This window comes from Gossypium hirsutum, chromosome A01 (genome assembly GCF_007990345.1).
Source record: "Gossypium hirsutum isolate 1008001.06 chromosome A01, Gossypium_hirsutum_v2.1, whole genome shotgun sequence".
Lineage (NCBI taxonomy): Eukaryota > Viridiplantae > Streptophyta > Magnoliopsida > Malvales > Malvaceae > Gossypium > Gossypium hirsutum.
In genome coordinates, this window is record NC_053424.1 from 914,155 (window position 1) to 941,211 (window position 27,057).

The 27,057-nt window shown below is 32.1% G+C and overlaps 2 protein-coding genes and 3 pseudogenes across 5 annotated transcripts; 4 read left to right on the forward strand and 1 right to left on the reverse strand.

Moving 5' to 3' along the window:
- The first annotated feature begins 4,057 nt into the window (after positions 1–4,057).
- LOC107934115 (polyol transporter 5) lies at positions 4,058–7,135 on the forward strand. Of its 2 annotated transcripts, none has more exons than XM_016866466.2 (3): positions 4,058–4,319; positions 5,457–5,805; positions 5,967–7,135. In XM_016866466.2, the coding sequence occupies exons 1-3, from the start codon at positions 4,160–4,162 to the stop codon at positions 7,066–7,068; spliced, it is 1,611 nt and encodes a 536-aa protein (XP_016721955.2). In that variant the 5' UTR covers positions 4,058–4,159; the 3' UTR covers positions 7,069–7,135. The 2 variants fall into 2 exon arrangements, with proteins under 2 accessions (XP_016721955.2, XP_016721954.2); XM_016866465.2 differs by having other exon boundaries at positions 5,457–5,803; positions 6,022–7,135.
- A 791-nt stretch (positions 7,136–7,926) lies between these two features.
- Positions 7,927–11,333, forward strand: LOC107934107 (polyol transporter 5-like; annotated as a pseudogene).
- Positions 11,334–13,839: 2,506 nt separating this feature from the next.
- Positions 13,840–15,872, forward strand: LOC107934112 (polyol transporter 5-like; annotated as a pseudogene).
- A 797-nt stretch (positions 15,873–16,669) lies between these two features.
- Positions 16,670–19,368, reverse strand: LOC107934106 (polyol transporter 5-like; annotated as a pseudogene).
- Positions 19,369–23,451: 4,083 nt separating this feature from the next.
- LOC107934142 (transcription factor GTE7) lies at positions 23,452–26,709 on the forward strand. 3 transcript variants are annotated; one of them, XR_001693810.2, is made up of 4 exons: positions 23,452–25,096; positions 25,180–25,384; positions 25,463–25,595; positions 26,177–26,709. XR_001693810.2 is itself a non-coding variant. In XM_016866501.2 (3 exons), the coding sequence occupies exons 1-3, from the start codon at positions 23,678–23,680 to the stop codon at positions 25,519–25,521; spliced, it is 1,683 nt and encodes a 560-aa protein (XP_016721990.2). In that variant the 5' UTR covers positions 23,452–23,677; the 3' UTR covers positions 25,522–25,812. The 3 variants fall into 3 exon arrangements, 1 of the variants encoding a protein (XP_016721990.2); XR_001693811.2 differs by having other exon boundaries at positions 26,305–26,709; XM_016866501.2 differs by lacking the exon at positions 26,177–26,709 and having other exon boundaries at positions 25,463–25,812.
- Positions 26,710–27,057: the final 348 nt, after the last annotated feature.

Below are 27,057 nucleotides of genomic sequence, written 5' to 3' on the forward strand. Positions count from 1 at the left end.
ATAATTTGATCTTTTTACTTTTATAATATTGTTGGTTAGTTCAAATCATTACCTATTCCGGTTAAAACATTATGATAAATATTTTATTGGGAATCAAGGTAAATATATATATTCAACTGACCAAAGCTAAAAATTTAATGTTAAAAGGTAAAACTTAAATTATAAATTTTTAGAAGGGGCCAAAAATGAAATTTAACTATTTTATCCTGGTGCCAAATCCAAAGCCAGTAGCCCCTTTGGGTTGGTCCTTTCTCTATACTATTTTTGTTTGACCTATTTCTGGGCATTGTTCACAGTTTTAACTATTTAAACTAATTAATGACATTATAAAATTAAAAATATCAAATTAAAATATAAAGATTAAATCATCGGTTCAAGTATTGTAAAAGTGTAAAAACCTCAAATTAACCGATACAATACTCCAAAAACCTTACAAGTACAATAAAAAAAGTAACACACCGGAATCAAATACTTGCACTCGAGTTCGAGTATCGTAACCGGTAGAAATGGCTTACCAACAAAAAGATGAGGACTAATTTGCAAAAAAAAAAGAAGAAGAAGAATTCCATGGTTGCTTCAAATGTATAATAAGAAAGGTTTATTTATTAATGGTTTTAGGTTTCCAGAAAGCGATTTATAACTTCAGGGTTTTCTTCATTTGAGGACTTAGTGTTTTAATGTTTTGATTTTTGCATTAGTTTCTTTTGAAGCAAACTTGTAAAATAAAGTGCTAACTACAATTATATTCATATATTAAATTATAATCATAATTAATGACTGTGTAATTACGATTATAATCAAATTATTACATGCACAAATATTTGGATTTATGACCGGAATAAATATGAACGGGATCACACGTGGTGAGACTTTGCATTTCTAGAGAAAAGCTCGAGTTCAAATATTGGAGATGATGTTATTAGGAGGGGCACCACGAGTTGCAAAAAAATTAATCTTTATAGACCTATGAAAAAAAAAACCCGATAACCTACCATATAAAGTTACAAGGACTTCGATGCTCTTTAAACAAAATCTTGAATTTGGTTTTGTGGATGTAAAAAAACAACAATGAATAAGATTTGTACCCTGTTTATTTAAGAGTTCGACTCGAAACTCGAAGCTTAGTATGATAGTTAACTACAAAAATATTTTAGATAAAAAAATCATAATAAAAAAATTTTAAGATCTTCTTATAAAATTTCAAATATAAGTATGACTTAATGAGAGTATAATATAAATTAAATACATGAAAAAAAATCTCTTTTGCTAATACTGAAAAGATAATTTTTTTAATTTCACATTGAAATACATGAAAGCAAAAAAGATATCGGTAATCACATTTTCATTTCGATTTCTTTTTGATATTGGTAAAAGTACTATAAACACTTTTATACTATAAATCTGATTGTGTTTTGTCTCATTTATGCAAAAAAAGAGTAAATTAATTTTTGTACATTAGATCAAAAAATAAATGGGTCAATTTTATTAAAAATTTTATCTATTTTTAATGTTAAAAGCTAAATTGCTATTTAATCCATTTTATTACTTAGGAGTTGTGAGATGAAAGTCCCATGCACGATTTTGAATGAGAGAAAGAAGTGAAGAATCCTCTTTTCGACTTAGACTCTCTCACTCTAGTCGTTGCTTTTCTTTCTGGTACTTCGAAAGTAGCTGTTCCAGCTTCAACCACTCGAGTTTTCGATATTCTTTTTTATTTCTTATCAAACGAATGACATATCCTTATGAAATTCCTAACTATTCTTATAAAGAATAATTTACTCATTTTTAAAATAACAAAATATAATATAATTATGAATACAAAGAGGTCCATAATATTTTTACCCAATATTCTATAAAAGCTAAGACCATAATTTGATGAGACGTTGTTTTCGTAATAACAATGGCGACTTTCTTGTATTAAGTTGTGAACTTTGTATCTCCTCCACAGATCCTACCAGAATAACTGTCTCAATCAATAATTCATTAGTTGAGAAATCAAATCATTAAATTATTGGGTTAAAATATCTTTTCAATCCTTTTACTTTTACAAAAATTGATATTCAATCCTTGTACTTAAAAAGTTTAAAAATTAAGTTCAATATTAACATTATTAATGTTTGGATTAATATCTATCTATAAGTAAAAGAACATACCTTATACTCAAGCTGATATGACTATCATTGTCGAAGATTGGACATAAAAGTTATTTAGATATTAGTTTGTAAATTTGTGTCGTTCAAAGTTTTATGAAAAGAATTAAATTGTAAAAGATAAAGGAAACGAGAGCTTTTGATTTGTGCACGGGACATTAATTTTAACAGTCTGGTGACTTGATAAAAATATTCAAATAATTCAATGACTATTTTGTAATTTTTTAAATTAAGGACTAAAACATAAATTTACTATTCAACTTGGATTTGGATTAGATTTAAAAATCAAATTTGAAATTTTAATTTTATTAATTAAATAATAATTTGTATATAAAAATAGAAGTGTGTGGTGGGGAATATGACAAATATTTGAGTTTGGCAATTCAAAGAGATCTTTTTGCAGAGCCATAATTATTGGCAGTGAAGCAAATTTCAAAGGCACGTGAATTGGACTAAGTAAAGGACGCAAATTTTACTACTCAAAGTATGTGACTTTTTGGCATTTTACGTACAACTACTGTATATTTAGATATAAAGAGTTGCATTATATTTTAATAAAAATATTGATATAAACATTAAAATTTTAAATTTGATAATATTAATTTTTTAAAATAAATTCTTAAATTATTACTTGTCATTTGAATTATTACATCAATATCGTTAAAAAATTAATATTTATATTAAAAAATTTATTTAATTTATTTTAAAAAATTAATGGTCAAATTTATCTTTAAAAAAATAAATATAAAATTAACAAAAATATCAATATCGAGGACTAAATTTGACACTAACATCGTTCATTTCGGTCCAAATTGAATCTCCATAATCCGGCAAGTCATTTTCTCTACACTTCACTTTACCTCCTCCGTCATAAGCACGCCCTCCATCGCTCGCACTTGTACTCATACTTGTGTTAATAATTAATTGACCTTAACTTGTAAAATGAATATTTAATCAATTAAACGACGTCACCTGTATCAAAGAGTGAGGCCCATACTTGACAGATTGGGCTGTATTTGTTGACTATTTGAGTCCCTCGTTAACTTGCTTGACATAAAAGCTAAAAGAAAAAAAGGTTAAATTGCAATGGTAGTCACTCAACTATTATTAAATTTATTTTATCACTTAACTATGAAAAGTTACAAAATAGTTAACTTACTATTCAACTTTTTTTTTATCACCGGCTGTTAAATTACTAGCGAAACATAACTTAGTAGCTTTTAAAATTGGTATAATAGGAACTTTAACCCTCAACATTTTCACATTATGTAATTTAGTCTTTTTTGTAATTTTACTTTTCTTTGTGACATTGAAGGTTAATTTTAAAATAACGAGAAAAAGATTAAATTTATTATCTTGGATTTTTGGTATATTTTCGATCAAATTTAGCTGATAATTTTTTTAACTTTTAAAGTGAAATGGTCACACAGAAAAGCAAAACTACAAAAAAGACAAAATTATATAATATGAAAACGTTGAGAGTTAGATTTTTTTAGAATCAAAACAAAATTGATACAATGTATAAATGTTGAGGGTTAAAGTTGTTATTATGTCAATTTAAAATAAAGTCACAGCTAGTCTTCTAGTGACAAAAAAATAAAATTAAATAGTTCAGTTACTATTTTGTAACTTTTAATAATTAGATGATTGCAAATTGACTTTTCAAGGAATAAAATATTCAGATTTCGTTTGGTAGAAAATTATAAATTTGCTCTTTTGTACTATATTAAAATTAAAATTTACAGTGACCAAAACATAAATTTACTAATAATTTAATGACCTTAGTTGTAATTTACCCTCCTATAAATTTCGTAACAATTTTGTATTTTATTTCATCATATAGTATGGTCCACCTTGATGTTAACCTTTTTTTTGTTCTATATTAAGCAAAGCTTTTTTTATGTTACAACAATGGCTTCTTCAAAGCAAGCTTAGTAGAGATTAATGGATGCCACCATAGCTCAAAAGAAAAAATCACAGCAGTTCTAGCAAAAAAAGAAAAAAAAAACATGTCTGGGTTTGAAGCAGACAACAATGGCGTCTCCATTTCAGTTGCAGCTGACCACAAAACTGTTGCAGATTTTGAGGTTTCGAAGAAACCTAAAAGGAACAAGTTTGCTTTTGCTTGTTCCATTCTTGCTTCTTTAGCTTCTATCTTGCTTGGATGTGGTGAGTTCTTTTTTTTTTTTTTGGGATCCTCCATTAATGTCTGGTTTTAAAGCTTTTATCACCTTTGTTGGAAAGAAAAATGAAGAGTTTTCATTTGTGTGAGTGTTTTTTTTTTCTGGTTTAATTTTACTTGCAGTCTCTGTGCTTTTTAGACTTTTGAAATTTAGTCCCATTGTTTTTTAATTCAAGGAATTCAATCTTTGGTCTAATTTTAAATTTCATCCCTGTACCAAATGTGAGAAGCAAATATGTTTGAACTAGGTTGGACCGATCGGTTGGACTAATTAGACCAAGAATCGATTGGGTACCAATCTAGAGAAAGTCATTAGATTGGTTAAATTGGGTAATTGAATTAGATATTTTTAATGGTTTATTTAATTGAACCGGTCAGACTGTTGGATCGACATACAGGTGGCATGACCAGTTTGACCACCAATCCGATTCTGAAAACCTTTGTGAGAAGTTAATTAATTCCTCTACTTTAAACTTGTTAGAATTTGGTCATTTTACTTTATGAAAATTCAGGAATTAGTCAAATTGTTGATAAACAAATTGATAATTTGTTGCATATAAATTACTGAAGGTCAAATGTTTAACAAAAAAAAATTTAACCGTTATCATTTTGGATTAAATTTTCAATTTCCATAAAATATAAAGGTCAAACTATGATAAGTTAAACAAAGGGATTACTTTATCGTTTTTTATAAAGTAGGGGATCAAATTTAGAAATAGACCATTTTTTACCATGTGATTTAAAAACTGCGCATAATGTCAAACTTGGCCCCAATATTTATATTTTTTTCAATTTAGCCATTATTCTTTTTTTTAGTTAAATTTAATCCTTAAATTTTTAAAAAATGGTCAAATTGGTTTTTTTAACAGAAATGTTGATTAACACATTCATTTTTTTTAACGATGTCCATGTGACAACTCACATGACAATTTAAATACACTTTAATGCTAACATAACACTATTTATCTTTTATGTCATACCAACAAATAATTTTAAAAATACAAAAAAAATATTTAGAATTCAAAGTAATTATAAAAAAATTGCATTTTTTTTAGAAAATAGCATGAAATCTACCATATTTTAAATTTTAATTATTTTGTTTATATATCTATTTTTTTTCATAGATATCGGAGTGATGAGTGGGGCTATTATTTATATAAAAGATGATCTGAAAATCAGCGACGTTCAAGTTGAAATCCTCGTCGGAATTCTAAACTTGTATTGTCTTATTGGAGCATACACCGCCGGTAGGACCTCTGATTGGATAGGTCGCCGTTACACCATTATCGTCGCAGCCGCCATCTTCTTTGTAGGAGCTTTGCTCATGGGGTTCGCCACGAACTACGCTTTCCTCATGGTCGGCCGTTTCGTCGCTGGAATCGGCGTCGGTTTTGCCTTACTGATTGCTCCGGTATACACCGCCGAAGTCTCTCCGGCATCCTCTCGTGGCTTTCTCAACTCATTCCCCGAGGTCTCATATCCTTTGAATTTTTATTTAGTTATTTTCATTTTTATATAAATGGGATTCGAATTAATTTTAAAAATTCTAATTAATTTGCGAATTAATTGAATTTTTAGTATAATTGAATAAACTTAACATTATATTTTAATGTAATTTTCCCCTTTTGTGAAGGTTTTATTAATATTGGTTTATTGTTGGGGTACGTTTCCAACTATGCATTTTCGAAGCTACGACTCGACTTAGGATGGCGGGTAATGCTTGGCGCCGGTGCTATTCCATCGATTTTCTTGGCTATTGGGATTCTTACAATGCCTGAGTCACCTCGTTGGCTGATTATGCAAGGTCGATTAGGTGAAGCTAAGACTGTTCTCGACAAAACTTCAGACACCAAAGAAGAAGCCCGTGGTCGACTTAGTGACATCAAAGCTGCAGCCGGAATCCCAGAAGATTGCATCGATGACTTTGTCCAGGTCCAAAAGCAGACCCATGGCGAAGGTGTGTGGAAAGAATTATTTTTACACCCTACACCAGTTGTTAAACACGTGTTGATTTGCACCGTTGGGATCCATTTCTTCCAACAAGCTATAGGCTTAGACTCTGTCGTATTATATAGTCCTAGGATCTTTGAAAAAGCTGGGATCACATCGTCAGACCATAAGCTACTTGCCACTGTGGCCGTTGGACTTTCCAAGACGATCTTCATCTTAGTGGCGACATTTTTACTTGACAAAATCGGGCGACGTCCGTTGCTCCTCATCAGTTCTGGTGGCATGGTCGTTATATTGGCTACACTCGGATTTTCATTAACGATCATTGGCCATTCAGACAACAAAATAACTTGGGCTATCGGATTGTGCATCACCATGGTTTTATCTTCTGTGGCAGTTTTCTCGATAGGGATGGGACCCATTGCGTGGGTGTATAGCACGGAGATCTTCCCCTTAAGGCTACGCGCTCAGGGAGCGAGTATAGGAGTGGCGGTTAACAGGGTGACCAGTGGTGTAATCTCGATGAGTTTTATTTCATTATACGAAGCTATTACCATCGGCGAAGCATTTTTCTTATACGCCGGGGTTGCGTTGGTGGCGTTTTTCTTTTTCTTCACTTTCTTACCAGAGACTCAAGGGAAAACACTTGAGGAGATGGAAGGGCTTTTTGGTAAATTGGTGGGACGGAGGGAGGAGACTCAAAAGTTGAAGAGAAAAAGGAAGATGAATGAAGCTAACCATCAGATCCAGTTAGGCAATAATTTAACTACAGATCGCCAATGTTAGGAAATAAATTGTAGCTTATGAATTAACTTCGCTCAATCCAATCACTCTAAATCAACAAATTATTTTATGATCCTTATCACCATATACATAATTTTAGTAATTTTTATCTTAAATCCTAAAATATTGAGGAATAGCAAGATTTGGGATTTAATGTTAAGGTTTAAAATTTTAGGTTGTGTATCTAAGGTTCAAGGTTTTAGATTATGGATTCCATGAAATATTAGGTAAAATTATGCAATTGGCCACTGTAATTTGTGTAAGTTGTAAATTTAGTCTCTGTATTTTAATTTGATTAGTTTTAGTTATTCTACTTTTCGAATTCTGAAATTTTAGTCCTAAGGTAGTAGTTAAATTTATTCGGTTAAATTCTACTATTAGTCTTATACTATCTTTAAAGTTGTAGGCTTAGTCCACTTGAATTTTAGAAGTTTGGTCTTGATGCAAATGATAATCGTTAAGTCCATTAACTAGTTTTTTTGTGAGCAATACGTGAAAACAATAAGCTGGCATGATATTTCAAATGGAACAATATGTTTGCCGCATCAAATTTTGAAAATAATAGAGCTTAGCTTAAAGAATTTAATAGCTACCATTTAGTTAAGACTAAAATTTTAAAATTCAAAAAATAAATAAACCGAAAATGACCGAATTAAAGTATACAAATTAAATCCACAACTTTTACATAATGCAGGGACAAATAACAAAATTTAACCTAAATATTATGACTACAATTATGAAAAAGGAAGAAAATAAATAAATAAATTTAAGATAATATGGAAGAGTGGACAGTGTTCCATAGAGTATATATGGTCCACCTTGATGTTAACTCCTTTTTTGTTCTATTTAAAGACAACAATGGCTTCTTCAAAATTAGCAAACTTGACGGAGATTCATGGCTGCCACCATAGCTTGAATCTCTAATACTTACAACATTAAAGAAAAAAAAAAACATGTCTAGGTTTGAAGCAGACAACCATGGCGTCTCCATTTCAGGTGCAGGCGACAATAAAACTCTTGCAGATTTTGAGGTTTTGAAGAAACCTAAAAGGAACAAGTTCGCTTTGCTTGTGCCATTCTTGCTTCATTAGCTTCTATCTTGCTTGGATATGGTGAGTTGTTTTCTTTTTTCCTCCGGGTAGACTAACACCCAATTATTACATTTTGGTCACTTAGCTTTAAAAAATTACAAAATGGTTATTGAATTATTCAGAAGTTATTAAATATTTTTTTAAAAAAAATAAGTCTAGCTAGCAAGCTCCAAATGATGATTCAACGGTCGGCACGGTGGATCAATACCCATGTACAAATAAAAGAACATACCTTAGATTCAATTCGATTACAGTCAGTGGAAAGAAATGATTTTTTTCAGTTTGATTTTATTCTCACCCCCTATACTTTTTAGTCCTTGAAATTTAGTCTCTTTGCCTTTAATTTCAAAATTTTAATCCTTAGACTGAATCTAAATTTCATTCCTATACCAAAGATCGAGAAGTTTAGATCATATACTTTAATTTGTTAAAATTTGATCATATGAAAATTAAGAAATTAATGAAATTATTCATAAACACACCCACTTGAACAATTACTACTTTTTGCTAATTTGTTGAGTATAAATGATTTTTTTGTTAATTTCTACGGTTGATTTGTAGGTCAACGATTTAATAAAAATGTCTAACAACATTGGACAAACTTTTTATTTTTGTAAAGTATAAGGATAAAATTATTACAAAATTAAAGTAATGGATCATGTTCTCAATTTTCATAAAGTAGAGGGATTAAATTCACAAATAAACCTTAATCTTTTTATTATGTCTAATTTAAAAATTAAAATTTCATTTCATAATAATGTTAATAAACTTCCGTTGGATTTTAAATATTTAATATTTAAAATCTAATTAATAAAACATATTTAAATTTAACAAAAATCACTTAAAAGTGTTATTAAATTGACTTTAATTTCTAAATCAGATAATTTGAGGGATTAAATTTCTAAAATTGAAAGTAGAGGGACTAAATTTTATAGTTAAAAAGTACAGGGACTGATGGTATAATTAGACTCTTTCTTTTTGCATAGATATTGGGGTGATGAGTGGGGCTATTCTTTACATAAAAGACGACCTGAAAATTAGCGACGTTCAAGTTGAAATCCTCGTCGGAATTTTAAACTTGTATTGTCTCATCGGAGCATACGTCGCCGATAGGATTTCCGACTGGATAGGTCGCCGTTACACCATCGTCGTGGCCGCCGCCATCTTCTTCGTGGGAGCTTTGCTCATGGGGTTCGCACACTTTCCTCATGGTCGGCCGCTTTGTCACCGGAATTGGCGTCGGCTTTGCCTTATTGATTGCTCCGGTGTACACCGCCGAAGTATCTCCGGCTTCTGCTCGTGGCTTTCTCAACTCATTCCCTGAGGTCCTATATCCACTAATTTTTTTTAATTTTTATATTTATATTATTTTACTATAAAATTATAATTAATAGGAACATTTAAAAAAATAAATTAATTAATAGGAACATTTAAAAAAAATAAATTAACTCCTTTTAAAATTTTTGCACTTAATTGAACCATTGATTAATAAAATTGACTAAATAAATCATTGACCGTATTTTTAACAGCAATGTTTATGACCATTACTAAATCGTACATCAACATTGATCCATGACGTGACAATGCCACATCATCCTTGATTGTTGACTATCAATGTCAATCAAATGACTTATTTAATCAATTTTGTTATTGATTTTTTTGAAAAATTTTCAAAACTTATAATAACATCAAACCTAATAAATATGTAATTGAATTGAAAATTAAGGATAATCAAATCAACCCAAACTGAATTTAATGGGTTTGAATTTGCTCGGTTCATTAGTTTTTTAAAAAAATTAAAAATAATATTTTTTCATTAATTTAAATAGAAAATATTTTTTTATTTTTTTTAATAATGAATTAAATGAAAGAATAATTTAGTTTGGTTTGAATAATTAAATGGAACTCAAGAACTATGATTACGAGACAGTGACAAGGAATATTAAATGAGTGAAATGTGATGTATTTGTCGAACTTTTCTTTTGAAGGTTTTCATTAATGCTGGTTTATTGTCGGGGTATGTTTCCAACTATGCATTTTCGAAGCTGCGAGCTGACTTAGGGTGGCGGGTAATGCTTGGTGCCGGCGCTATTCTGTCGGTTTTCTTTGCTATTGGGGTTCTTGCAATGCCTGAGTCACCTCGTTGGCTGATTATGCAAGGTCGATTAGGTGAAGCTAAGATAGTTCTCGACAAAACTTCAGACACCAAAGAAGAAGCTCGTGGTCGACTCAGTGACATCAAAGCTGCCGCCGAAATACCAGAAGATTGCACCGATGACATTGTCCAAGTCCAAAAGCAAACCCACGGCGAAGGTGTGTGGAAAGAATTAATTTTAAACCCCACACCAGCTGTTAGGCACGTGTTGATTTGCGCCATTGGGATCCATTTCTTCCAACAAGCGATAGGCTTAGAGTCTGTTGTTTTGTACAGTCCAAGGATTTTTGAAAAAGCTGGGATCACATCGTCAGATCATAAGCTACTTGCCACCATGGCCGTTGGATTTTCCAAGACAACCTTTATCTTAGTGGCCACATTTTTACTAGACAAAATTGGACGACGTCCTTTGCTCCTCATCAGTTCTGGTGGCATGGTCGTTATATTGGCTAACTAGGGCTTTCATTAACCGTTATTGGTCATTCAGAAAAGAAACAAACTTGGGCTGTCGGATTGTGCATCACCATGGTTTTATCTTCTGTGGCAGTTTTCTCGATAGGGATGGGACCTATTACGTGGGTTTATAGCACAGAGATATTCCCATTGAGGCTACGTGCACAAGGAGCAAGTTTAGGAGTGGCGGTTAATAGGGCGATGAGTGGTGTAATCTCTATGAGTTTTATTTCATTGTACAAAGCTATTACCATTGGTGGAGCATTTTTCTTATACTCCGGAGTTGCGTTGGTGGCATTTTTCTTTTTCTTCACTTTCTTCCCGGAGACTCAAGGGAAAACGCTTGAGGAAATGGAAGGGCTTTTTGGTAAATTTGTCGGATGGAGAGAAGAGGCTAAAAAGATGAATATAAAGAGGAATGAAGCTAACGGTGACGGAATAGGTAACGATCAAATCCAATTAGGGAAAATATAGCACTTCCCTACCCATTTTAGGTAATAAATACATCAACATGAGTGTGAAAATTTATGTAAGAAACATTTTTATTTTAAAATTTATATTGAAAATAATTGAACTTTTTTAGAAAAATAGTAAAATTAAAGGTTTATGATTCATTGAGTGATGGAGTATAGTAGAGACCCAGTGGCCATGGCCCCCACTAAAATGGTAAAATTTTAATTTAAGCCTTTTATAATTTATAAAATTTTAAATTAGTAATAGTAAAATTACACTTTGGCTCCAAAAAATTGATAAAAATTTAATTTAATCTTTTAAAAATTATAAAGATATATACTATTAAAATGATAAAATTTTATTTTTACTATCATAAAAATATACAATGACATTTTCATCCTTAAGGTTGTATGAAATGGTTAAACCCAAACAGCCTGGACGAGGAGTGAATTAAGAACCATCCGCAAACTAATTTGACGAATGATCAATCACGGGCCACTAGACAACCAACCACATATCTCACCCTACTAGGATATAAATATAGAATACATTTAAATTTTAAATCTCAACAATAATCAATCTTATAGTCTTTTATCTCTCTCTCTATATATATTATAATTTATTAGTATACACAAATACCTTTATACAAAAAGGGGCTAAATACTACAAACATATATGTATATGATTGTTAATCTTGTCTATAGGATATATATCAAAATATTGGATTATTGCAAAATTTATTCAAATTATCATATATATAACTTATATATAATTATACAATATATTTCCAAAAATGCCCTTCAAGCTCCAATAATTGAGAGGCAAAAAGTAAGGATTTTCATTTGCATTAGAGGTGTGATAAAGGGATAAAGATGTCTTAGACAATGCATGAGATATGCAAAAAAGATGGGACAATTATGAAGCTAGCATGTGATGTTTTTGTCCCATAGTCTCTCTTCTTTGAAACAAAACATGAATGTGTGTGGTCTAAATTGATTCTTTTTTTATTGATAAGATAAATTGATGTGTTTTTTTAATTATTGACTGCATCAGGGTTTGGTGGGGGACCTGTTTATTATTATTATTATTATTATTAAAATGGGTCCTCTACCTATGATTTTTTGGTAAAATTTTAGTTTTAGTCCTTTTAGTATTCCAAATTTGTGATTTGCTCCTTATATTTTAATTTAACTTAATTTGGTTCTTTTGTTTATATAATATCATTTGGTTATTCCAAATAAATCACATCAGTTAATTATTTCAATTAAAATCAATTATGATGCTAGAAAATTTTTAAGAAGGAATAAGATAAATAAGATTCTAAAATTTTAGGGGGAATAATAAAAAAATTATTAAAAGAATTTAAATTTAATTCTTAATTGTTTAGAGGGATAAAAATGCAAAATTTTCATTAATCAAAGGGTTAAAATGACTTAAAGTAAATAATTAATTATTGTTAAGGACTTGAATTACATTATCATGTTTTACCAATGGGCCAAGACCTTTATTTATTTATCCCTAGCGATTTAAAGAGAAAAAAACCTATTCCAACATAAAGAAAGGTAACAAATTAACCGGAATAGTTAATCGTGTTAGCTGTTGTGATGAACTATAAAATTATAAAAGTAGATAAATCAAATCATACCAAATTAAAGTAATACAAAATTTGAACATAATTGAAGGATCAAAACATAATTTCATCAAGGTTTATATTGCATTGAATACAAGTCAACAAAATACGACAACAATGTCCAAAATTGACGTAACCTTTGCTTTTTTGTTTCAATTTCTAATAATAATAATAATAATAAAGTTAACTAAATTATTAGTAAATTTATATTTTGGTTATTTAATTTAAAAAATTTACAAAATTATTATTGAATAATTTGAAAGTTTTTATTTTTTCCACCTATGATTTTTATATTAAATTTTAGTTTTAATCCTTTTGCTGTGCCTAAATTTTTTTATTTAGTCCTTATATTTTAATTTAACTTAATTCGGGTTGTTTTATTTATATAATTAGTTAGTTCAAGTAAATAATACAATTAATTATTTCAGTTCAAATCAATGATAATGCCAGAAATTTTTAAGGAATATCGAGATGAAAATATAAAATTTTAGGGGAAAAACTCGACAAAAATTGTTAAAAGAACTTGAATTCTAAATATTTTGGTGTGACCAAACATATAAAAATTTCTATTAATCAAAAGGTTGTAAGGACTTAAATTGATAATTAATTATTGTCAAGGGACTAAACAATATCCCATTTTACCAAGGACCTAAGGCCTTATCCCCTATCTTCATCACTATAAAAATATTTAAATTTTTCTTAAAAACACTAATTCCAACACAAATAAAAAGGACATCAACATTTTAATGGGGATAATTAATGGTATTATCTGTTTTGATCAATAATCGACATTATAAAAATAGACAAATTAAATTATATTAAATTAAAATATGAAGATTGAATCCAAAATTTGAAGATAGTTGAAGGACCAAAATATAGTTTGACCATGGTTTATATTACATTGCATACAAGTCAACAAAATGCGACAGTTATGTCCAAATTTGATGTTTGTAATAATAATTAATTTGGCCTTTTTATTAATTAAAAAAAAAACAAATTCCAAAACTTTGGAGATAATATTCTTTTGTCTTGCAGAGATGACAAAAATGGCTGGTTTAGGACCCGAAAACGGTGGCGTTTCAACTCAGCATGCAGCTTTTAAGAAGAAGATGTTTGCTTTTGCTTGTGCTGTAATGGCTTCGTTAACTTCCATGTTACTCGGTTATGGTAAATAAATTAAGTTCCATTTTTAAAGCTTTTTTGGGGTACTTTTTCAGTGACGATTTTGGGCTAAATTCATATTTATATATATATAGATATAGGTGTGATGAGTGGAGCTATAATGTTCATAAAGAAGGATTTGAAAATCAACGACTTTCAGATTGAAATCCTGGTCGGCGTACTCAACTTGTATTGCTTAGTTGGTTCAATCATGGCCGGAAAAATAGCCTATTGGATTGGTCGTCGGTACACCATCGCGTTGGCCAACGTTATTATCTTCGCGGGTTTCTCTATTCATGGGCTTTTCTGTCAACTACGCTTTCCTTATGGTCGGTCGTTTCGTTGCCGGTATCGGCGTCGGCTTTGCCCTTATGAGTGCCGTTCTTTATACCGCCGAAATCTCCCCGGCTTCTTCCCGGGGTTTCCTCACTCCATTCCGTGAGGTAATTTGTTTGGCTTTTTATGTATTGCAGGGAATAAATCAAATAAATCCTAAATACATCAATTTATTCTCTGTAGTATTAAAATAATCAAAATTTATATTTATATAAAATATATTAAAAGTTAAATTTCCAATTTCAAAAAAATAAAAACTCTTGTTAAATATTAAATGATAATTTTTAAATAGTAAATATTAAATTTATTTCAATTTACGTTATTTATTCTTTTTAATAAATTAATTTATTTAATAATAGAGGGACTACACTTATAATACAGGTACCTCCAAGTAAATTCACTTTTTTTCCTTTTTTTTTGTGAATGAGATTGTAAATGTAAGAGTTTTGGTATTTGTAGGTGTGTATTAATAGTGGGATATTGTTGGGATATGTTTCGAACTATGCGTTTTCGAAGCTGCCGATTAAGATCGGATGGCGGTTGATGCTCGGCGTTGGAGCCATCTCATCGATTTTCTTGGCATTTGCAGTTTTAGCAATGCCGGAGTCCCCGCGTTGGTTGGTCATGCAAGGTCAATTGGATGAAGCCAAGGTTGTGCTTGATAAAACTTTAGACACCAAAAAAGAAGCTCAACTTCGACTTGATGACATCAAAGAAGCCGCCAAAATCCCCCAAGATTCCACCACCGGCAACATCATCCCAAAACAAACAAACGGAGAAGGGGTTTGGAGAGAATTACTATTACACCCCACACCCGCTGTTAAGCACGTCTTGATTTGTGCCATCGTGATTCATTTCTTCCAACAATCATCCGGGATATCCGCCGTTGTTTTGTACAGTCCAAGGATTTTTGAGAAAGCCGGGATCACATCATCAGATGGTAAGCTACTCGCAACCATAGCCATCGGGTTTTCCAAGACAATCTTCGTCTTGGTGGCAACGCTCTTACTTGACAAAATCGGTCGTCGTGTTTTGCTCTTAAGCAGCGTTGGAGGCATGGTAGTGTCGCTAGCGACACTCGGGTTTTCCCTAACGATCGCCGACCATTCGGAGACAAAACTAACGTGGGCCATTGTCTTGTGTATGACGATGGTTTTAGCTTTCGTCTCATTTTTTGCGATCGGAATGGGGCCGATAACCAATGTTTACATGTCGGAGATCTTTCCGTTGAGGCTACGTGCATAAGGGGTGAGTATGGGAGTGGCGGTGAATAGGGTGGTGAGCGGGATCATCTCAATGACATTTATTTCCTTGTACAAAGCTATCACTATCGGCGGTGCTTTTTTCTTATTTACTGGCATTGCCACCGTTGGATGGGTGTTTTTCTATGTGTGTATGCCTGAGACGCGTGGGAAAACACTCGACGAAATTGAATGTCTTTTTGGTAAATTGGTTTGTTGGAAGGAGGCATCTAAGAAAATGAATGATGTTACCATTGAATGATAAGATATTGCTAAATTATTGCTCACTTTGTCCTTAATGATTGGTTCTAATGGAATTGCAGTAAATTTCATGGCAAAGAATACTCCTTATAAGTGGATTACTCTCTATTATTGACGGTAAGTACTTTTGGTTTTGACCAAAAAAATTATTAATTTTGGATAAAATACGTCATAGATTCCTATACTCTTCATAAAATTTTAATTTAGACTATATTTTTATTTTTTTAAATTAATCCCTCTATTTTTTAGATTAATTTTGGTTAAAATATCTATAGATCTTTGTACTCTTCACAAATTTAGAATTTACTGTTTGTACATTTATTTCTAATCTCTCTACTTTTCAAATTTTAAAATTCAGATCCAATTGTTAACATCTCATTAATTTTTTCATTAAATTTATTGGTTTTGAAAATAAAAAAGAATATTCATTTGATAACCATGGGATATTATAGGATATTATTATGGATATTATCTTTTAGCAATTTGACTCCTACGTAACTAATATTGTATAGATATATATATATTTGAGATCTATCAATAAAATTCAAGAGATTACTCTATTCTTGTTATGGCATCCGAACAAAGTTTTTGACACAAATTTTTTTTCTTTCATCATTCTAAATGGTTGGCGGTGAGCCTCCTCCTCCACCACCACCACCAAGGGGAGATAGTTCCTTTTTTTAATATAAAACAAATATTTTATTATTATCAACAACATAATCTATAACTTTCACAAAGTATATAGACTAACAATAGAATTTAACCATTAGAGTATAAAGATTAAATCCACATCTTTTGTAAAGTAGAAGCACTAATATCAAAATTTAACCAAATTAAAATTTTATTCTATTTTTATTTCAAATTTGTAATTAAGGTATCTAATATATGAAAACTAATCCTTCCACTATCCTTCACTACCTTATTGGCCATGAGTGGCTCCTTTAGTATTATCTTCCTTCATCTTCTTATCCACTTCCCTCCAACCTACCAAATTGCCAAAAAGCCGTTCAGTTTCCTCCAATGTTTTCCCACGTGTCTCTGGCAAACATATATTGAAAAACAACCATCCAACGGCGGCGATGCCAGCAAATAAGAAAAAAGCACCGCCGATGGTAATCGCTTGGTATAACGAAAGGAAAGTCATCGAAATGATCCCACTCGTCACCCTATTCACTGCCACTCCTAAACTAATTCCTTGTGCAAGAAGCTTCAAAGGGAAAATCTTCGACGTGTAAATCCCAGCGATGGGTCCCATTCCGATGGCGAAAAACGCTACGAAAAACAAAACCACGCTAATGACACCACCATGCCGCCGGTACTAATCAAGAGCAAAGCACGGCGGCCACTTTTGTCAAGCAAAAACGTAGCTACCAAAATGAATATCGTTTTACAAATTCCGACGGCTACTGTTGTGAGTAACTGTTCGTTTGATGATGCGATGCCGGCTTTTTCAAAAATTCTTGGACTGTATAATACGACGGCATCAACGCCGGACGATTGTTGGAAGAAATGAATTCCGACAGTGCAAATCAAAATGTGTTTGACGGTGGGTGTAGGGTGTAAAAGTAATTCTCTCCATACCCCGTTTGAGTTGGTTTGTTTTTGGACAACGACGACGTCGCCGGTGGAATCTTGAGGGATTCCGGCGGCTTCTTTAATGTCATTGAGCCGGAGCTGAGCTTCTTCTTTGGTGTCAAGGGTTTTTTCAAGTACAACCTTGGCTTCGCCGAGTTTACCTTGCATGACTAACCAACGTGGTGACTCCGGCATGGCTAGAACGGCGAAAACTAAGAAAATTGATGGGGTGGCTCCGGCGCCGAGCATTAACCGCCAACCTATCCTTGTTGGTAGCTTTGAAAATGCATAGTTTGAAACATAGCCTAATAATATCCCCACATTAATACACACCTACAAATATTAAAAAAAAAAATTCTTAATTATAAAGGAATAATTGTATCCAGGTCCCTTTGATTCTTGAACTTTGCAACTAGATCTATTTCGGTCACTAAACTTGGATTTTTATCAAGATTTGATGATGTGACTAGTGTTATTGGAATATGACCAGAATAAACGGACCAATAACTAATCGATATAACAATACAAATAAATGAGTTGAATCAATTGACTCAGAAATTGCTTGAAATTAGTAAAAATTGAAGATCGAAATAAAAATCAATAGTTGAACAAGTTGAATCAGTTTAATATTTTTTTATTTTTATGAATTTTAATTATTTAGTTAATTATTGTTGGTTTGACAACCGAACTAGTTGAATCAAGAACCGGTGATTTGACATATTAACCACCAATTCGGTTATTAAAACACTGAATGTGACACTTCAAGATTGTATAACATCAACAAACTTTTATATTTTTCAAGTTTATGTACCAAAACAGGCCTAGTTGTCAAGTTTAAGTATTAGAGGAAAAATATTCCAACTATAAATTATAATCTTAATTTAGAAAATTAATCAAAGTATTACCTCTGGGAACGAAGTGAGGAAACCACGGGAAGAAGCAGGGGAGATCTCAGCATTATAAAGAACAGCACCCATGATGGCAAAGCCGACGCCAATACCGGCGATGAAACGGCCAACCATAAGGAAAGCATAATTGACAGAGAAGCCCATGAAGAGAGATCCCACGAAGATAATGACGTTGGCCAACACGATGGTGTAACGACGACCAATCCAGTCGGCTATGTTTCCAGCGACGATCGAACCAACTAGGCAATACAAGTTGAGTACACCGACGAGGATTTCAATTTGAACGTCGTTGATTTTCAAATCCTTCTTTATGAATATTATAGCTCCACTCATCACCCCAATATCTATATCATACATATATATATAAATTAATAATGAAATAACAAGGGTAAATTACATCCAATGTTACTAAACTATTAATAAGTTTATGTTTTGGTCACTAAACTCTAAAAAGTTCCAAAATGATCATTGAACTATTCGAAAGTTTTCATTTAACTCACTAATCCGAAATTCTCATTCCTCTTCTTTTCTACAGTTTAGGTTTTTTTAGTAAAATAATTTTGACTGACGCAAATTTGCGAACCAAAATCTAAATAGTTTTCTTTTATGATCTTTGACACTAATCTTCAAATCAACTTGGATCTAATGTACGTTCTTCTACTCATTAATGAGTATTGATCCATCATACGATCGTCAATCTTAAAACTATGATAAATAAAACTTCAAATCATAAATAAACTTGATATCAATGAATAACTTCTTAGTAACCATATAATACTGTATTATAATGTAGTTTACAATAAAAAAAAAACTTAAAAATAGGAATATTTGATTTATACCATAACCGAGTAACATGGATGTTAAAGAAGCAAGCATGGCATAACCAAGAGCAAACTTGTTCTTCTTGGGTTTCTTCGAAACTTCGAAAACGGCAAGGTTGTCCGCCGGTCGGATTGAAATGGCTCCGTTTTCATGTCCTGAACCAGCCATCTTTCTTGTATTTCTGAAGGTGCTGCAACCCTCATGGATTGAGATATAGAGTTTGCTTATATAAATAGAAAAATGGGTAACTAAAATACAAAGTACAACCGAAAGGGTTACATCAAATTAGGACATTGTTGTCGTATATGTTGGAAGTGAACATGTTGTTGACTTGTAGTAAGCAATTTGATACCACTCATGTCTGTGTTGGAAAAATCATGCATGAGCTCAGCTAATCTTTTTAGCATGTGGTCCGTTTGTTAAGACTTACAATTAATACGTCTCTTTATGATTGAGAAGACTGTATATTTATGTTCTCATCAATTTGAATACGAATTCCAAGGAGTGGGTTATCCCTTTTATTTTATATTGGTTGATGTGGATTTTGTGGGTCGAGTTAAGGTGTACTAAGAGGGGTTAAGAAATATGTTTAAATATTTACTTGCATTTAAAATATTAAAAATATTAAAAATAAGTAGTAAAAATTAAATTGATATGGAGTGGGATGAGATAGGACGGGGTGAGACGAAGACAGATGCATTTAACATCTATGGAGGTAGTATTGATTTTCAATATTATACATCTATAGTAGAGTAAGACAGATAGTAGAGCGGAGCATGCCGACTGTGAAACAATAATAGATTTAACATCTGCCCTGCTCCATTGTGGTTGAATGAGCCCTTTTTATATTTTAAGGATATAGTGATGGGCTAATTTGCTCATTGGTTGAGCATTTATGCTCTTTTATCTTTAAGCCTCTCTATATTTTGGTATTAACAATATGTTTTAAGTTTTAAAAAATGGAAATTTTAATTTAAGATGGTTGATATTGAATAAAATTATTGTAGTAATTAAAATATATAGATAATTTTTTGATATTTTATTAATTCATTAATAGTAAAAATAAGTTTATGGGTTGAGTTATAATATAAGTGAAGAAATTTATATAAAAAATATATTTTTTTAAAAAAATTGAGATAGAAAAAATAAAGTTTTAGTTGAAACGATAAAATTGAGGTTATAAATATCATAGTATCTTAAGTTTAAGTTTTATAATGTGTAGTTATTATTATGAGTATAAATTAATTTTTTTAGATTTTATATAGAAATATAGAATATATAAAAGCATTCTTTTAATAATATTTTTTTTATGAAAAAAACTTATTTTTCTTGAAATTTTCCAATCAAATTAATGTTAAGGACTTAAATATAAAAGGGTAAATTACACCAAGGTCACTAAACTATTAATAAGTTTATGTTTTTGTCATGCAACTTTAAAAAGTTACAAAATGGTCACTGAAGTATTTGAAAGTTTTTATTAAGTTACAGAACTACTCGAATGTTTTTCTTTAAGTCACTGAGTTGTTAAGTTTTTTTCATTAAAAAAAGTCCGGCTAACAAGTTTGAAGTGATAATTTGACGATTGATATGATGGATCAGTACCCATTGACGAGTAGAAGAATATACCTTACCTTATATTCAAGTCGATCTAACAATTAATGTCAAATATCGAAGAAGAAAGTCATTTGGATTTTGTTAATAGATTTGTAAAGTTCAAAAGTGTTTCATGAAAATAAATAAGTAACTCAGTTTTTCGAGTTCGACTCGAGTTGAATTTTACAATTTGAAAAACTCAAATAACAATTTTGTGTAAATATCATTTGTTCCCTATAAATATAAAAAATGAGCAAATTGGTTTCTCTTAACAAAAAAAAAATCAAAATAGTTTTCAAAAATTCAAAATATTTATAAAAATTAAAAATTCTAAATAATATATAAAAACGTTAAAAAATTCCAAAATAATAAATTTGAGGACTAAATAGGTATCATACTAAAGTATCTTATTTTTTTCTCTTATTCCAAAAAAAACTATTAAATTGAGTTAAGATGATAAAATAAAACTCGTTAACTCGAAATTTTTTCACTCAATTCTATCAAATGCTCACCCTTTAATAATGATTTTAACAACTCAATAACTTAAATGAAAACTTTAGAACAGTTAAGTGACAATTTTGCAACTTTTTAAAGTTAAATTATCAAAATATAACTTTACTAATATTTTAGCAACCTTGAATGTAGTTTATCCTAATATTTATTGCTTTATAGAAAAAGTTATTTTTTCTGTAATTTTCCAATTAAATTAAAGTTGAGGACTTAAATATAAAACACCATTTTTAGCCCATTAAAGAAACTAATATCTCCACATGATTTTGGCCCATTACAAAAAAAAACCAAGGTATTGCCGAACAAAAGCCCATTTTATTACCATATTTTATGGCCTTTTTACTTCCAAGGCATTCGGCTTTTGCGATAACATCTCTATTTTCTCTCCCTCTTTCTAAGCTTTTTCTCTTCCCAAGCTTTTAAAAATTGCGTGAATAGTTGATAAAGTACTAACTCGTGAATAGTTTTAGTGTATTGAAACATATTATTCTCTTCTTTATGAGTTGGAGAGGGGTTATGAGTAGTTCTAGACATTACATTAAAAAAAGTAGATATGATTAAAACTTGTAACGAGATTGTTTAAAAAAAAAACCCACATGAATAACCCTTGCCTCTACTCTCAAGTTGAGTTTTTTTAGGGTTAAATTATTTTTTGGGACTTGAATTTGATAACTCATCTCATATTGAGGCCTAAATTTTTTTTTCAAGTTAATCTCTAAACTTGGTTATTGTTCCTATATCAGAGTTTGATGTTTTCTTGAAAGCTCTAAAGATTAGGCCCCATGTGGGAACAATTGCTGGGTTCAAATCCCAATATGGAATCAATTGACTAGATCAGGGATTAATTTAGACAAAAAAAAAGTTCAAGCCTCAATATAAGAATAATTACCAAATTCATGGACTAACTTGAATTAAAAAACAAATTCAAACTTTAATATAAGATTTGTTTTTAAGTTCAGATCTCAAATAATGATTTAAATTTTTTTAATAGAGTATGGAGTAGTTACTTAAGTGTCTTGCATGGTCTCTTGTATTTATTATTATTATTGTTTTATCTTTATATATTTATCTTTTAAAATTATAAAATTGTTAAAATAAAATAAATTTATGTCCCTTGGGAGCTATGGAGCGACTTTATAATTCGTGGTTAACATCTACCCTTTGATGGGCCTACAAAATGCGAAAGGAGATAATAATATCGAGTTAAGTTATGACACAAATTCAATCAAATACATTATTAATATATACGGCTGATGAAGATAATAAATTATGCATATTAACATAAAAATCTATAAAGTACATGAAAATGAGACTTTGATTGAGTGATGAATTTAATGTTTTACTAATCTAATTGGCGCGGGTTTAAATCTCACTATATGCATATTTAAATCCACAACTTTCAAAAAATATAGGGACTAATAGCAGAGTTTAACCGTTTTAAACTATCGTGTAAACTATAGTAGAGGTTATTTAACTATGAAAAGTTACAAAATAGTTACCTAACTATCAGTAAATTTCTTTTTTGGTCACCTAACTATAAAAAAAGTTAGAAAATGGTCGCCCAACAATTCAATTTTGTCTTTTTTGATCATCATTCATCAGTGTGCTAATGTAAAAGTGGAAACACCCAAAAATATAAGATAGTTGGGTCATAAAAAAAATTTTAAATAGTTGAATGACTATTTTGTAACTTTTCATAGTTAGATGACAAAAAAAAAAATACTTTAAATGACTAAAATAGAAAATAACCATAACTGAGTCACTACCATAGTTTACACTAAACTATTACAGTACTACAGTGTCAAAATCCCCACGTGCGGAACACACATGCCAAAGTGCGGCTTCCGGCTTGAGCCGGATCACCAAAATTCTGCTTTATAATCCACGTCATCACCCCTGTGGGCCCCGCACCCCATATTAAAAGCCCTAAGTTTCACGCCACATGCACCCCAAATTCACCCCAAAACTAAACCCAAAATATACGATCCACATCAACGGACTCTACCTTTACACGTGTTCCTACTTTCCCCTCAACACCGTCCATGCCAGATCACATGGCCAGCCTTCTCCTCACCTTCCAAATCACTAACAGCCGTTGGATCAAAAATGAAACTCCATCTAACGGTCAAAATACTGCCCGAAACTCAAACGGGCAGATCTCATCGCCTTTAAGAAGCGACCCTATCCTTCGATTGTTCCTCGCTCTATCGATTCGAAAGGGGTTAGATTTGAAACCCTAATCTTTTTACTTTTAGATTATTAAAAGAAAACAAATTATATTTTTGAATTTTTTCCTTTGTTGAATTCTTGGTTGCATTGGTTAATCGGCACGTGGAGGCCGCGCGTGATCGATTTCATGTTTTTAGTTTTCGGGTCCCAATTGGGAAACCCTCGCCGGAACCCTACCGGCTCTCGGGAATTTAATGGCGTTGGCAGTGTTGGCGAATCGAAGTGAGTCAAATTGGCCACCACAGCCGAAGAACAGTGTTGTCGATTTCATGGGCAAAGCTCCCTTTACAGCGAAAAAACCAAACCGTAACCCTAAATTCAACAAGAAACGTCATATCTACCGTCAATTCGCGCAACTTGATGACGTTGGAGGCCATGTCGTTGATGATCCCCCTGCCGTGACTCAATCCGCGGCTTCTGATGATGCGTCGTCGATTAATCGGAAAATAAACGATTTCAGCTCCGGCGCTTATGTTAGCTTCCCCATCAGCTCATTTACGAGGAAGGAGTTGATTGATCTGAAGAATCGGTTGATTTCCGAGTTGGAGCAGATTCGTGAATTTAAGAATCGAATCCAATCAAATGATTTTCACGCTAGATTCAGCTCCACGAAGAAACCCTTGCCCAAAAAGAACATTTCTGGCAACAAACGGCCATTGCCCCCAAATTTCAGCAAAGAATTGAAGAGATTGAACCCTCAAGAGAACGGGAAAGCTTCTAGGGCACATTTGATGAAGAATTGTTTTCAAATCTTGAGCAAATTGATGAAGCACAAGCATGGGTATATCTTCAATTCACCGGTGGATGTCGTTGGGTTGGGGCTTCATGATTATTATGCTATAATCAAGAACCCCATGGATCTGGGCACTGTTAAATCGAGGCTCGCGAAGAACTTTTATGGGTCTCTATTGGATTTCGCAGCTGATGTAAGGCTGACTTTCAATAATGCCATGTTGTATAATCCAAAAGGGCATGAGGTTTATGCGTTGGCTGAGCAGCTTCTTGCGAGATTCGAGGAATTGTTCCGCCCTTTGGGTTTGAAATTGGAAGAGCAAGAAGATCCACAAGAAATGAATTATTACGAGGAAGAGTTACAAGCAAGTTCTTGGGATCACGGGGAAGCTGAGAGAATGAAGAAAGATTGGGAAATTGATAAGGAAGATTCCATTAACATTGCGTCAAGATCTGATAAAATTGGCGGGGTTTCGGGCTTCGTTTCGAACCAGAATGCACCACCATCGCAGATGCAGTTGCAGCCACCAGAAAGGATGGCTTCTCCGGTGAGGCCTCCACCGGTTAAGCCAGTGAAGCTGCCAAAGCCGAAAGCTAAGGATCCAAACAAGAGGGAAATGACAATGGAGGAGAAGCAAAAGTTGGGGATTGGATTGCAGAGCTTACCACAGGAGAAAATGGATAATGTTGTTCATATTATAAGGAAAAGGAGCGGGCATTTGAGGCAAGATGGGGATGAGATTGAGCTCGATATCGAGGCAATGGATACAGAGACACTGTGGGAGTTGGATCGGTTTGTCACTAATTATAAGAAGATGGTCAGCAAGATCAAGCGACAAGCTTTGATGGCAAACAATGTTGCATCTAATGACAGCAATAGGGTAAGCGCTAACCATATTGTGATTGCTTTATATGAATTTGATGATTTGTATTTGTACATTAATTAGAGTGATGTAAATTACAGAGAGAAACAACTGTGGAGAAGATGGATGTTGCAATGGAGATGAAGAAGCCAAAGAAAGGTGATGCCGGCGATGAAGATGTTGACATCGGGGATGAAATGCCAATGAGCAGTTTTCCACCTGTGGAGATCGAGAAAGATAATGACCGTGCCAGTAGCAGTTCAAGCAGCTCCAGCAGTTCAAGCAGTGGTTCATCGTCGTCAAGCGGTATGATTACCCAACTCAATTCCATATTTCAGAATGATGGGCCGAAATTGCACAAGAGAGTGATTGTTGTTATTGCAGGTTCCGATTCTGGGAGTTCTTCGGGGAGTGATTCTGATGCTGATGATGCTCGGTCATAAAGGCACGAGTTACATGTTTCGAAGCTTGACAGCTGAGATTTTGAGGGGTAATCCAAGTGGAGATTATAGATGAGGTAGATTTACTAACATTGCTAACAAATTAAAAAAGTTTAGATGTGGATTTTCAGTGTATTATATGTTGAATGTATGAACCTTTTTTCTTCTTTTTATCTTTTGTTGATGTACAGGGTGGGTTGTTTTTTAAGTGTATTGTGTGAGTTGTAATGGTTGTTGCTCCCTTTAGAGGAAAGAAACTGATGAAAATGGAAAATGGGGGTCATCATTGCTAGAGAATGAATGATTGAATTTGTGGGTTTTTTTGACAAAATCTAGTGAAAAAATTTGGTAGAAGAAAGATATTTTTGTAGCTAAAAATATAGTTTGGGGGGGGGGTTGGGATTATAAAGTACTTTGTATGCTTAAAACCCTAAAACTTGAGATCTTTCAGCATCAATAGAGAGGCATTTACAATTTTAAATATTTTGCTTCTTGATTGATTCTTTGGGTAGTAGTCATGTGATCTATGACTATGTCAATCGGTTTAAATGCAATTGTTTTATAGTTTGATGCTGGTTGTATTTAATTTTATTTCGACTCTTGGTTTTTCTTTTAATCTTAAAAAACTTGGTGCTTGTGCATATTTGGATGGTTGTAGGTATAGGATAATGTATTTGGATACATAAAAATGTTTAGTAGGAAATGGATTTGTGCTTGTGTTGGACATAGTCCTTGACTTTGCACATGAATCTGAGTAACGTGGATTTTGCGTTTGAATCCAAGTAGTCGAGAATTAGGGTTTGATCGAGTTGAATTCAAGCATCTTAGAGGACGGAAACCAGGGTTTGATCTTCAAAGCTTGGTTTGAGTTGGGGTTTGGCTGGCTTGAAACTTTATGACTGAAAGAGTTTGGATTGAGTTGGAATGAGTAGTAGCTTCAATTCGGTTGGAGTAGTGAAATTTAGGATTCAAAGTTGGGTTTGAGGTGGAATGAGGTTGTTGGAGTATGTTTTCATCTGCTTGCCTTTTTGCGCTTGACTTGGATTCTCAGCTGGCGATGGGACATTATATCTACAAGCCTAGTTTTTGTTTTGTATATATATGCAACTTTCCTATGTTTTACTGGTATGGATTTTCATTTTACAAATGATTTGGTCTTCTGGATTCAATCTAATGGGAATATTTGCAATATTCAATGAGTTTGTATTAATTCACTAGTCAAATGTGAAGTATTGTTTTATTGTTGGTAAAATTGTGTTTCCATTTAGAAGACTCAAAAGTGCTTAAAAGCATCAACAGCGTGCTATTATGGTTCAATAATTAACTGGACATATGACTATTGGACAATGATATTTCAGGTAAGTTAGTTTGGATTAAATCTTTTTGCTAATTTTGGATTTGGGATTTTGGACAACATTATTTTAAATATAAAATGTTTTTATACTGAATCTAATAAAGTTGCGGTTGAATTGGAGTAATTGAAAATTTTCAATTAGTATTCCAGAAAACCTTTTCCTTTTTCAGTTTTTTACTGTTGAG

What these genes read in the sequence shown, in the direction of transcription:
- LOC107934142 (XM_016866501.2), top strand. Translation starts at nt 23,678, where the DNA reads ATGGCGTTGGCAGTGTTGGCGAATCGAAGTGAGTCAAATTGGCCACCA. An exon ending in CATCTAATGACAGCAATAGG is followed by an intron (nt 25,097 to 25,179) that starts GTAAGCGCTAAC and finishes TGTAAATTACAG; the next exon opens with AGAGAAACAACTGTGGAGAA. An exon ending in TGGTTCATCGTCGTCAAGCG is followed by an intron (nt 25,385 to 25,462) that starts GTATGATTACCC and finishes TTGTTATTGCAG; the next exon opens with GTTCCGATTCTGGGAGTTCT.
- LOC107934115 (XM_016866466.2), top strand. Translation starts at nt 4,160, where the DNA reads ATGTCTGGGTTTGAAGCAGACAACAATGGCGTCTCCATTTCAGTTGCA. An exon ending in TTCTATCTTGCTTGGATGTG is followed by an intron (nt 4,320 to 5,456) that starts GTGAGTTCTTTT and finishes TTTTTTTCATAG; the next exon opens with ATATCGGAGTGATGAGTGGG. An exon ending in CTCAACTCATTCCCCGAGGT is followed by an intron (nt 5,806 to 5,966) that starts CTCATATCCTTT and finishes CTTTTGTGAAGG; the next exon opens with TTTTATTAATATTGGTTTAT.